This window comes from Leptodactylus fuscus, chromosome 4 (assembly GCF_031893055.1).
Source record: "Leptodactylus fuscus isolate aLepFus1 chromosome 4, aLepFus1.hap2, whole genome shotgun sequence".
In the NCBI taxonomy this organism is placed as follows: Eukaryota; Metazoa; Chordata; class Amphibia; order Anura; family Leptodactylidae; genus Leptodactylus; species Leptodactylus fuscus.
The window spans coordinates 142,633,987-142,646,562 of record NC_134268.1 but is presented as its reverse complement, the minus strand read 5'-3'; the positions used below and the strand labels follow the sequence as shown (position 1 = coordinate 142,646,562).

General features: G+C 41.9%; 1 protein-coding gene across 7 annotated transcripts in view; it reads left to right on the top strand.

Annotated features, from left to right (window-relative positions):
* PDE1C (phosphodiesterase 1C) overlaps positions 1–12,576 on the top strand; it is a 662,111-nt gene that overhangs the window by 627,194 nt on the left and 22,341 nt on the right. For 4 of the 7 annotated variants that reach the window (XM_075271100.1, XM_075271102.1, XM_075271104.1 and 1 more), the window contains one exon: positions 568–714. The exons of the other annotated variants lie outside the window; for them this stretch is intronic. In XM_075271100.1, the coding sequence (XP_075127201.1) occupies positions 568–689 (122 nt within the window). In that variant the 3' untranslated portion in view covers positions 690–714. Of the gene's footprint in view, positions 1–567; positions 715–12,576 lie in introns of those variants that run through there. 7 annotated transcript variants of the gene reach the window in all.

Genomic DNA, 12,576 nt, shown 5'->3' with positions numbered 1-12,576 from the left:
TTATGTTGTGGTTGCATGTGACCAGAACATCTGAGGGTTTAAAGTGCTTTTGATAAAAGATGTCTCTGATCACCGGCACCGCTGCCAGGCCTCTGTTGTATAAAATGCCCGAGACCCTGCAGCTATGGTGAGTGTAAATGGAGTGCTGGCATTTGCCATCCATGTGTGGTAGATGTCAGCAAGTGCAAGAAAACCCTCATGAATATTCTTACGTATGAGACTTTTTTCCAAGTGTAGAATGTCCTTGATAGGCATCTATGATGCTTATAGAAGCATTGCAACCTCTGGTAGCTACCATTATGTAAGATAATTGCAGATCTACAGAAGCCTAGGTAGAAAACGTTATGGTATCCAGGATATTCACACCATAAGATATACCATTATTTTCTGATTGGTTGGCATAAATAGGGTATATTGCAATTCTTATGATTGTTATTGCAAGCAATGCTGTACCAAAGACAAGATATATGGGTAATTTTACTAAGAGTCATATTATAGTATTACATAATCTACCAGAGTGATCCAAAAGTGCAGAAATGAACTGTCACTAACTTCTCATTCTTCCAGTTTGCAGTCCTCTTTACTCAAGGGCCCTCCACCACAGACAACATCCTGGCACCGGTTCTAAGATCAGGATGTTGTCTACAGTAGCGTCCGGCAGTGAAGAGGACTGCAGAAAACAGAAGTGAGTATCGTGAGTCAGAGTGTGGGACACCAGGGATTTGCCAGATTTTCTAGGAATCTGAAAGTGATATGGAATTGGTCTAAGGCTCAACGTTGCGGAAACACAGCTTTTTGTTGTTGCAGATTTTGCTGCGGTTTTTTGAGCCAAAACCAAAAATGGCTACAAAAGAAATGGGGAATATTTAGTAAGTACTTATACTTCTGCTTTCCACCCAATCGACTCCAGGCTTTGGCTCAAAAAACTGCAGCAAAATCTGCAACAAATAAATCTGTGTGTCCACAACATAGGGTTTCATCCTTAGGTTCGAAACTTCACAAACATTATGTAGTTGTAAGTTTATTTTTTTCTACTCTCTGTTATAACTGTGAGGCTCTTACCTATCATTAGAACAAACCAGTGGTACTTGTCCAGATTAGCTTGTAGGGCTTAACAAAGGATCTTAGCAAGTACATCAACCATTTAATTCCAGGGATCACTGGAAATTTCAGCACCCAGATCCACACCATGTGTTTTTATGACATTTTAGATATTTATTAAAATAACAGCAATATTATAATACTTTTGCCATCTTACACACTACACCTGCTAGTATTTGGTCTTGCCACCGATACTACATTTGGTCTCTAATGAATGTTGCGATGCAGGACATCATGGAGGTGGAGGTGTATTTTATGCAGTGCAGTAAGTTATAAGGTTTTGAACACAAAATTTACAATATGCTATACAACAAAGCAATTACATTGGTCCACATTTACTTTTCTGAGCATGCCATGTTCATGGTGAGTTTGTGTCAAAATTATGCAGTATTTCATTTCAGACAAATTTACTATTCAGATGACCCAAAGAGTAATTCCGATATCCTCAATATCTCCTGTGCTTAGGCCTGGTTCACATCTGCGTTCAGTATTCTGTTCGGGGGGGTCCCCAAGCCAACTAATGTGTTTGGAATACCAAACGCATTAAAAAGCGGTTAGCAGAGAAACCACATGGACCCCATAGACTATAATGGGGTCAGTGTGTTTTCCGCGCAGTGTCCACACGAATGAAGCGGAGAGAAAAGCACTTCAAGCAGTACTTTTCTCTCCGCATGATTCCTGCTTCCTCAAAATCAACCTTCAAAAAAAGCCTCCCAATAGAACTCTATACCCTTATAAAGATCAATGTTTCTCATATTTCCTGTACTGGCGGAGGTTGTGCTTGATTTATGAGGAAGCACATGCCTCTGCAGAGGGGTGTACATACAAAATCCCCAAAACAAAAGTGACAGTAAAACACTGTTCCAAAAAAAAATTCTTCAAGATGATGTAATTGTAATTTCTTATAGCAGTGTTATTTATTTATAGCTTTATAGATACATTTATATTGCATCATTTGAGGGCATATGATTTATTAATTTGTTTTATTATCTTTTTTTATAAAGAGGGCACAACCCTAAAAACTACAATTTTTTAGAATATTTGGCCCCTGTAGCAACAATCGTACCCACCATTTCCCCTCTCCCATAATAGCATGGCACTATCTTTTTTCCCTGTCCTCCTTATATAAGTAATCCTGATAGGGTGGACTTTGCTCTGACTGTAGTCGGGTGTGAGAGTGATGGTTGGAAGTATTGTCTGGGTACCAAGATTGACAAGCAAGGCAGCAGAAGCAAGTGACTGACACTGTTGAAGAGAGACTCAAAATAACTGCATGGTCTCCTGGAGGCGCAGGGCTAGTTCCTCAAAACTCAGGTGCAGCCTCGTGCACCCATACTAAAATCTACATCAGGTCACAGCTGGCATATATATCAGGCATCATTAACACTAATCTTCTGGAATAAATGATAAATCTGTGGACACCCATGAACAATTATTATACTCTTTTCAGACCCCAGAGTATAATAATCGGAGACCGAAGGGATACCAACATAAACAAAAACAATGTTACTTACCTATCCCCGGCTCTGCTGAAGTCCTCGATGGTGTCGGCCATCTTTAATGATGTCTGCGACGTCACATGACCCCAGACACAGGCCCCGGTCATGTGATTTCAGGGAGAGTCACAGAAGTAGGCCCGAACCTGTCCGGAGCGGTAAGTAACATGGTTTTTTATGTTACCTTAACTTCCCTGGACCTCCGTTCATTATACTCGGGGGTCTGAAAAGACCCCCAAGTATAATAATAGTGTTTGTGGGGCTCGTGGCTTCACTTACCGATCCCGGCCACTGCCTGGATCGGTAAGTAAATAGGTCCCATTACCGGCTGGAGTAACTCCTGCTGGTAACGGCCTATTAAGAAAAGAAAAACGCAGCGGTAGCGGCTTTCACCGGGTCTCTAATGTTTTGGGTCCTGTGGCAGCGTGGCAGCTTATTTTTCTATGAAGTCCTCCCCACTCTGTTACACTAAGTGTCTCCTCACCTAGCAATATGCAGTTTCTTCCTTATCCAGGGCTATTAGGGAAGCTGTGCTGCTGAGCATCACCCCATCTGTCTGTAGGAAGTCCTGTAGTTGGATTCCAGCCCCCCCCCCCCCCCCATATCTAACAACATACAGTATTTCCCCTTCTCTATCAACTACCTCCTGTATGGCCTGACTGTCAGATAAAGGTTCTGATCCTATGATGAATGAGAACAATGAACTAAAAGGAGCCAGTGTGAACATAAGCCTTAACTGTACACAGAGAGTTATTACTGTGTTATTGGAAGTGTTAGAGGACTGCAGATAACATCTATTATATTATCTGTGCACGTAGAGTTATCACTGTGTGTTATCTGTAGTGTTACATAGGACTGTTACATAGGACTGACTGCAGGTTACATCCTCTACATTATCATTATCAGTGTTATCACAGTGTTGTGATGTTACATAGGATTGCTGGTGGCATGTAATCACCGATATCACTGCAGGTAAGATATAAGTACTTTTCAGAATAAGAGTAAATAGAGGAAGAAATGTGCATTTGATCAGATTGTGTTTTTTATGACACCTCAACCACTATGTGTGAACACGCCTTTACATTGAAGGAGTTATATCATGAAAATAATCAATCCTTTAACTAGAATAGAGGATAAATCGCTGATCGGTGGGGTGGGAGCTCAGGGGCTTCGAGGGAATATTGGTCATGCATCTGAAGTCTTTTCCAACGACGTGCTTAGGTTAACTGGTTTCCTACAAAACTGACCTTATAATAAGTATGCACAAACTTGAAGTCGAGAAATTCCACTGTGGTCTTCATTGACAGAATGTGTTCTCTGTACGATGCTGTTGGCACTATAATGAGTGCTAGTGAATAAAGTGACATCAGGAATGAAGATAATGCCTTGCCAAATACAGTTATTTTTTTCAGATTCCCCTGCCGTATCAGTACCAATCAGTATTATTATTACAGTATTATTGTTCATGTTTTTCAGCGTCAAGGATTGAACTATTTTAGATTTTAACCATTATTTTGTCTTTTCAGAATAAATTTACCAATGTTATTTGTGTGTCCTCAGGAGTTATCATTGTGAGTGACTAACCCTATTTCTTACACGTTATCCACTGACAGTATTCAATCATATTCAACTGTGACAGAATATCTAATGGAGCATATTTACTAGTACCACCTCCAAGAGACACCATAGGCTTCCCTGTCCTACAACAAGGTCTTACATATAGTAGTTCACTGCATAGAAAATTGACAGTCTATTTCTTGCGCTGCATGTCATTATAAAGAGAACCATGCATGTATTTTGAGGTGTTCAGCCTAAACTCCATTCTTTGCAATGCAATTTATCAAAAAGCTGTAGCAATTCCATCAAAAAACATACTTCCGATTTTTCTTATGTAGTTATTTTGCAATAAACTAAGTCTTTGTTTATTTGTTTCTAGAAAAATAAAATGTTCAGAGGTTCAGAAATTTTTCTAATTTATTTTTGTTCCTCCTAAAAAAAATTTTTTATTGTACAGAAAAATTTGAAGGGTCTATCCAGGACCTTAAAATTGCTGGACTATCCTTAGAGTAAACCATCAATACTAGATTGGTGGGGGTACAACTTTTGAAGAGGGCTAATAGCTGACCCATCCTAAGGAGTCTTACCCCTCATTCACATCTGCGTTGGTATTCTGTTCAGGGGAGTCCGCATGGGGACCTCCCCCCGAACAGAATACCAAATGCATTTGCAAGTGGTGTGTAGTGAAAGCACACAGATCCCCATAGACTATAATGGAGTTCGTGTGCTTGCCCCCAGATCTCCGCAGGGAACATGCGGCAGAAAAGTACTTCACAATCTACTTTCCTGTCTGCATGATTCATGAGGGCAGCGCACGGCAAGCACACGGACCCTATTATAGTCTATGGGGTCCGTGTGCTATCATTGCTCACCGCGGACTCCCCGAACGGATTACCAAATGCAGATGTGAATGAGGCCTTAGATATCTCCTTAAAATTTTGTTAATACTGCAGAATTTCCAGCCATATTTGCAAGCAGCAAGTTTGCAGCAAAGTGGGTGAGATTTTAACAAGTCTCATTCACACATTGAAAAATTAAAAATGTGAGAATTTATATTTTTAGTCTAAAATGTTTGTTTACATGTGGACTTACCCTTAAAGGGGTATTCTGGGGCTATGATATTGAGCTACACTTTCTCTTATCAGGCAGTTACATCACACCCATTGGTCACATGGCTGTACTGCAGATCAGCGCAATTCAAATGAAATAGCCTGAGCAATACCCAACACAATCATTATGCAATGTATAGAATGGTGGTGTGGTAAATTGTAACTATGCCACAACAATTAATATCATAGCCTTAGGGGGCGTTCACACTACCGTCGGTGTCCGACATGTAGTGTCCGCTCCTAGTGTCCACTCAAAATCTGTCACGGACATTAGCAGCGGACACTAGCTGTGTCCGTGACACCTGTCATTTATTTCAATGGGCATCGGGTGCGTTCTTTTGCACTCCGTGCCCGTCCTTTCCTGTCCGCAAGTGAGGATGTCCGACTTCTCAAGCGGACAGAGGAACCCTGCATGCAGGGTTTTTCTGTCCGCTTGAGAAGTCGGACATCTTCACTTGTGGACAGGAAAGGACGGGCACGGAGTGCAAAAGAACGCACCCGATGCCCATTGAAATAAATGACAGGTGTCACGGACACAGCTAGTGTCCGCTCCTAGTGTCCGTGACAGATTTTGAGTGGACACTAGGAGCGGACACTACATGTTGGACACCGACGGTCGTGTGAACACCCCCTTAGAATACCTCTTTAGGCTAAGGCCCCACATAGCCAAAAAATGATGCAGAAAAAGGCTATGGCAAAAACACATTGCAGCGTTTTTCTCTGTGGACTTTCTTCCCCTATTACACCTATATGGAAAATGCCAGCATTTCCATAGGTATAATTGACTTTATCACTGCAGATTTTTTTCTACAATGTGTGGCTGAAATTAGCACAACACAAACTCAAGGAACCAAAGAATTAATAAAAATAGCAGAAATGTTTATTGGACGTCAAAATATTAAAAAACATAACACCATGGAGGATAACATAGGGGGGTCCGCCCATTGGACTGGCGAATAGTACCGTAACCCTCCCACTAGTGATGAACTGGAGGTAACTCCTGACAATTTTAGGCATATCATGCAAAAATATAATCATACCAATGAATGAAAATAAGTATAGATACCGTCCTAATAAAGTGCAAACTCTGAAAGGTAATTAATGTGTAAGATATATTCCCTATATAAGGGCCCATTCACAATGGGAGCGTATACGGCCAGCAAAATCTCACACGGCGTATACGTGCCAGGTCACGCTGCACGTTACTCCATGTGAATGAGCCCTAAGGGGTGAAACCACCACTAATAGTTAGAATCAATAACCAAAGAAGTGAATCAATACAAAAATGAATGAAATGGAACCAATTCTAAGACATACCAGTCGACATGCTGACAGTATCAATATACCATACAGGGAGTAAACACCAGAACGTGACCAGTGAGAAGAACCAAGTGCCCCGACACGCGTTTTGCCTTAGCGTGGCTTCATCAGGAGGAAAATGATGGGAGGGTTATGGTACTGTTCGCCAGTCCAACGGGCGAACTCCCCTATGTTGTCCTCCACGGTGTTATATGTTCTTTTAATATTTTGACTTCCAGTAAACATTTCTGCTATTTTTATTAATTCTTTGGTTCCTTGAGTTTGTGTTTTGGTATTCTTGCATTTGTTTTTGAGGAGACCGTTTGTTAATTATTTATGGGTAAAATTGGTTGTGATTAGAGATGAGCGAACACTAAAATGTTCGAGGTTCGAAATTCGATTCGAACAGCCGCTCACTGTTCGAGTGTTCGAATGGGTTTCGAACCCCATTATAGTCTATGGGGAACATAAACTCGTTAAGGGGGAAACCCAAATTCGTGTCTGGAGGGTCACCAAGTCCACTATGACACCCCAGGAAATGATACCAACACCCTGGAATGACACTGGGACAGCAGGGGAAGCATGTCTGGGGGCATAAAAGTCACTTTATTTCATGGAAATCCCTGTCAGTTTGCGATTTTCGCAAGCTAACTTTTCCCCATAGAAATGCATTGGCCAGTGCTGATTGGCCAGAGTACGGAACTCGACCAATCAGCGCTGGCTCTGCTGGAGGAGGCGGAGTCTAAGATCGCTCCACACCAGTCTCCATTCAGGTCCGACCTTAGACTCCGCCTCCTCCAGCAGAGCCAGCACTGATTGGCCGAATTCCGTACTCTGGCCAATCAGCGCTGGCCAATGCATTCTATTAGCCCGATGAAGTAGAGCTGAATGTGTGTGCTAAGCACACACATTCAGCACTGCTTCATCACGCCAATACAATGCATTAGCCAGTGCTGATTGGCCAGAGTACGGAATTCGGCCAATCAGCGCTGGCTCTGCTGGAGGAGGCGGAGTCTAAGGTCGGACCTGAATGAAGACTGGTGTGGAGCGATCTTAGACTCCGCCTCCTCCAGCAGAGCCAGCGCTGATTGGCCGAATTCCGTACTCTGGCCAATCAGCACTGGCTAATGCATTGTATTGGCGTGATGAAGCAGTGCTGAATGTGTGTGCTTAGCACACACATTCAGCTCTACTTCATCGGGCTAATAGAATGCATTGGCCAATCAGCGCTGGCCAATGCATTCTATTAGCGTGAACTGAGTTTGCACAGGGGTTCTAGTGCACCCTCGGCTCTGCTACATCAGATTGCTACATCTGATGTAGCAGTGCCGAGTGTGCATCAGATGTGTAGTTGAGCAAAACTGACTCAGCACTGCTAAGTCTCTGCATTCGCATAGGAATGCATTGGCCAGCCTTCGGCCAATCAGCGCTGGCTCTGCCGGAGGAGGCGGAGTCTAAGGTCGGACCTGAATGGAGACTGGTGTGGAGCGATCTTAGACTCCGCCTCCTCCAGCAGAGCCAGCGCTGATTGGTCGAGTTCCGTACTCTGGCCAATCAGCGCTGGCCAATGCATTCTATTAGCCCGATGAAGTAGAGCTGAATGTGTGTGCTTAGCACACACATTCAGCTCTACTTCATCAGGCTAATAGAATACATTGGCCAATCAGCGCTGGCCAATGCATTCTATTAGCTTGATGAAGCAGAGTGTGCACAAGGGTTCAAGTGCACCCTCGGCTCTCCTACATCAGAGCCGAGGGTGCGCTTGAACCCTTGTGCAGCCTCGGCTCTGCTACATCAGAGCCAAGGGTGCGCTTGAACCCTTGTGCACACTCTGCTTCATCAAGCTAATAGAATGCATTGGCCAGCACTGATTGGCCAGAGTACGGAATTCGGCCAATCAGCGCTGGCCAATGCATCCCTATGGGAAAAAGTTTATCTCACAAAAATCACAATTACACACCCGATAGAGCCCCAAAAAGTTATTTTTAATAACATTCCCCCCTAAATAAAGGTTATCCCTAGCTATCCCTGCCTGTACAGCTATCCCTGTCTCATAGTCACAAAGTTCACATTCTCATATGACCCGGATTTGAAATCCACTATTCGTCTAAAATGGAGGTCACCTGATTTCGGCAGCCAATGACTTTTTCCAATTTTTTTCAATGCCCCCGGTGTCGTAGTTCCTGTCCCACCTCCCCTGCGCTGTTATTGGTGCAAAAAAGGCGCCAGGGAAGGTGGGAGGGGAATCGAATTTTGGCGCACTTTACCACGCGGTGTTCGATTCGATTCGAACATGGCGAACACCCTGATATCCGATCGAACATGTGTTCGATAGAACACTGTTCGCTCATCTCTAGTTGTGATAGCTAGAGAAATACAATGAAATTACCAGAAGGACACCCGTTTCCGAGCCATTCTGTTTGAGTCGTGAGTTTGAGTTTTCTGGCAAATGATTTTTAGTGTAACTAATCTAAAAGAGGCAAAATCCCCCCACCGAGTGGGTGCGACAGCAATGGTGGTCTTATAGTTGTGTAGCCAGGGTCAGAATGAAGAAGTAGTATAGCCAAATGCAATTGCAGGGGCCACTAACTATTAAACAAAATCAAACTTGATGAGCAATACAAATGTGGGATAAAAAACAAATAGCATAGTCAAACAATAGAAAGTATTGGTTCAAGTAACACTGTCAAAAAGGTATACAATCAAAGCATTATACTTGGAAATGGATATCGCCATTGGGATGTTAAAATTACCATTATGAGACATCTGCAAGTCCATCAAAGTAATTTATATTTACAGACTATGTGATGTCTCTATAATAAAAAAGCCACACTGGCCCCTCAGACTTACATACAAAGGTATACACAGAAGGCACAGCTAATATCTCCCAATTATGTTGCTATGTGTGCAATACGACTGTATATAGCAAAAACTCACTGAGAACTTAACAGCCTTGAAGCCAAGATTCAAATGCACTGCAGAGGTGCAAGATCTCCCAGTGGCTTGGAGGCCGTGTTGTTGTCAGTCAAAAATTGAAGGGGAAAAAACAAGTGATGTAAGGGCAGAAAGAGGAGGAGAGCCATGGCACTTACAAGGACACTTAAGCCCCTTCACACGGAGGATACTCTGGATGATTCGGAACGTGTAAACGTTCCGAATCAGCAGCGTTTAAAGCAGGTCCCATTGCTTTCTATGGGAGCCGGCATACGCGCGCTCCCCATAGAAATGAATGGAAAAAAGCAGCCCATTCATTTCTATGGGGAGCGCACGTATGCCGGCTCCCATAGAAAGCAATGGGACCTGCTTTAAACGCTGCTGATTTACACGTTCCGAATCAGCCAGAGTATCCTCCGTGTGAAGGGGCCCTTATGTCTAAAGTAAGACTTGCAAGTTAATTTGCAACTTGCATCAGTGTGAACTGAACTACAGTGCTGTATGGTTAGTTTGCTATGGGTGATCCTGCCGACAAACTTTATTTAAAATATATGTTAAATATTTTATTGCCCATATCCAACTAATCCTTTAGAAAATGTAATATAAATGTATAAATGAAAATAGATTTTTATTTTCTATCCACTTTAGTATTAAAGGGATTTTCCGGTCCCAAATACATTTTTCACACTGATGACCAATCAACAGTGGTTAAAAATCTTTGGGCATGTGATATATAGTCCATTGTCATGTGACGAACACGAGTGCACAGCTTGTTAACAAATGTCTGATTACTGTATTGTGACTGTAACAAGCCGTGCACCTGTGTGTTCATGACCATGGATTGTATATCACATAACCATGGACTGTATATCACATAACCATGGACTGTATATCACATAATCATGGACTGTATATCACATAACCATGGACTGTATATCACATGACCGTGGACTGTATATCATATAATCATGGACTGTATATCACATAATCATGGACTATATATCACATAATCATGGACTGTATATCACATAATCATGGACTGTATATCACATGACCGTGGACTGTATATCATATAATCATGGACTGTATATCACATGACCGTGGACTGTATATCATATAATCATGGACTGTATATCACATGACCGTGGGCTGTATATCACATAACCATGAAGCGATTTTTATCCACTGGTAGTAAGCAGAATGAAGAACAGCAAGCAGAGCTCTAGAAAACTGTGAGGAATTGATACAGAAAATATATAGGAAAGATATATAAGTTTACATTTACAAACAATAACATTTGTTTCTCAATATTTTTCTGAACCTGGACTACCCATTTAATATTTTTAGCATACTTTTTAAGCTAGCCATGTTTCCAAATAATAGGGCACTCACAGGATATGATAACATAACATGTCATCATCCCCTTCCAGGACTTTATTTCTTGGAGTAAGCTGGTCTTTCCTTACCTTTCATCTTAACTTTGAATGTCTAAAAAGATGTTATGCGATTACTAGCTTTTTAAAATAACATGATTTCATGATACAGTAAAACAAAATGGAATGCCAAATGTTTCTATGTGTTGCCACCCAGAGCTTCTGTTGTGAATTGCAGACAGTTTTTAAGGCATATTGCATTGAATTGGTTTAATGTGAAATTGAATTTAAGCTAATTTACAGCTTACCTCCATTAAAAAAAAAGAAATCCTAAATGAATAATACATGTGAATGTAAGAAACTTTGTAATATTTTGTAACTTTGTAACCCCCAAATGTAAAGCACCATGGAATTAATGGTGCTATATAAATAAACAATAATAATAATAATAATAATAATAATAATAATAATATATCTTAATTAAATCTGTTTCCTTTTCCACTTATTAGGCTGCTCCCTACCTCCTTTTCTTTACTTAGACTGTTTGTTTACAAAGGATATGTCCCTAGTTCATATACAGAACTCTATGGAGAGGGTAGGGAAAAGGAGGCTATTTATTGATTTATTGCCTCATACTATACATCGGTAGCCCGTTTTCTTGAAACGTAGCATTTTTAAAAGAGCTCCCCATGTAGCAGAGTGTAGCAGCTATAGTTAATTGTGTATTTGTTTTCTAACAGTTCCATCCCCTCACTGCCCTCTCCATAGACTAACATGTAAAAAGTAACTTAACTTGATACACTGACTAGCAAAAAGGTAACAATGTTTTGAACTTTTGACTTTCAGCTGCCATATCTCACCATCCTCTACAGCTTCAAACGTGAGATTACCATCATTTTATAAACCATCATCTTGACTAACTCAAACATAAGTTAGTCAGGACCTATAAGTATCTGGGTGTGATCCTCAATAATAAACTAGACTGGGCTGATCACCTGGAGGCGCTGCACAGAAAGGGCCACAGCAGACTTTACCTGCTCTGGAGGCTGAGGACCTTCGTAGTCCAGGGGCCACTTCTTAGGGCCTTCTTCAACTCTGTGGTTGCTTCAGCCATCTTTTTCGTTGTGGCCTGCTGGGGGAGCAGTATATCAACCAGGGACAGAAATAGACTTGACAGGCTGATCAGGAGGGCCAGCCTTCTGTCCTAGGGAACCCCCTGGACCCAGTACAGGTGGTGGGTGACAGAAGGATACTGTCTATGGTGACCTGCAAGCGGGAGAACAAATCCCACTCCATGTATGGGACCTTGATGGGGCTTGGCAGCACTGTAAGTGACCGTCTGCTTCACCCCAGGTGTGAGAAGGAGCGCTATCGCAGGTCCTTCCTTCCAACCGCGACCAGGCTGTATAATCTTCATCAAACCAAGCTAAGGTGGTGGAAAAATCTTTTTCTTCTTGTATACTGCAAATTTCAACCTGTTCTCACATTTTCTAATATCTCAGTGTGTTAGTAGATTAATTCCCAAGTGAAAGGTCACTGGTTCAAATTGAGGATCAGCCATTAAGAAGATTTGCCAAGAAAAGAAAGACAGCATCATCCAGCTTATTGGTAGTGAGCTCTCGGCTAAGAAAATTGCCAAACTGCATAAAGACAGTTGGTAGAACACAAAATGAAGTCTAGCCATCCATTCATAAGCCAAGAGGTGGA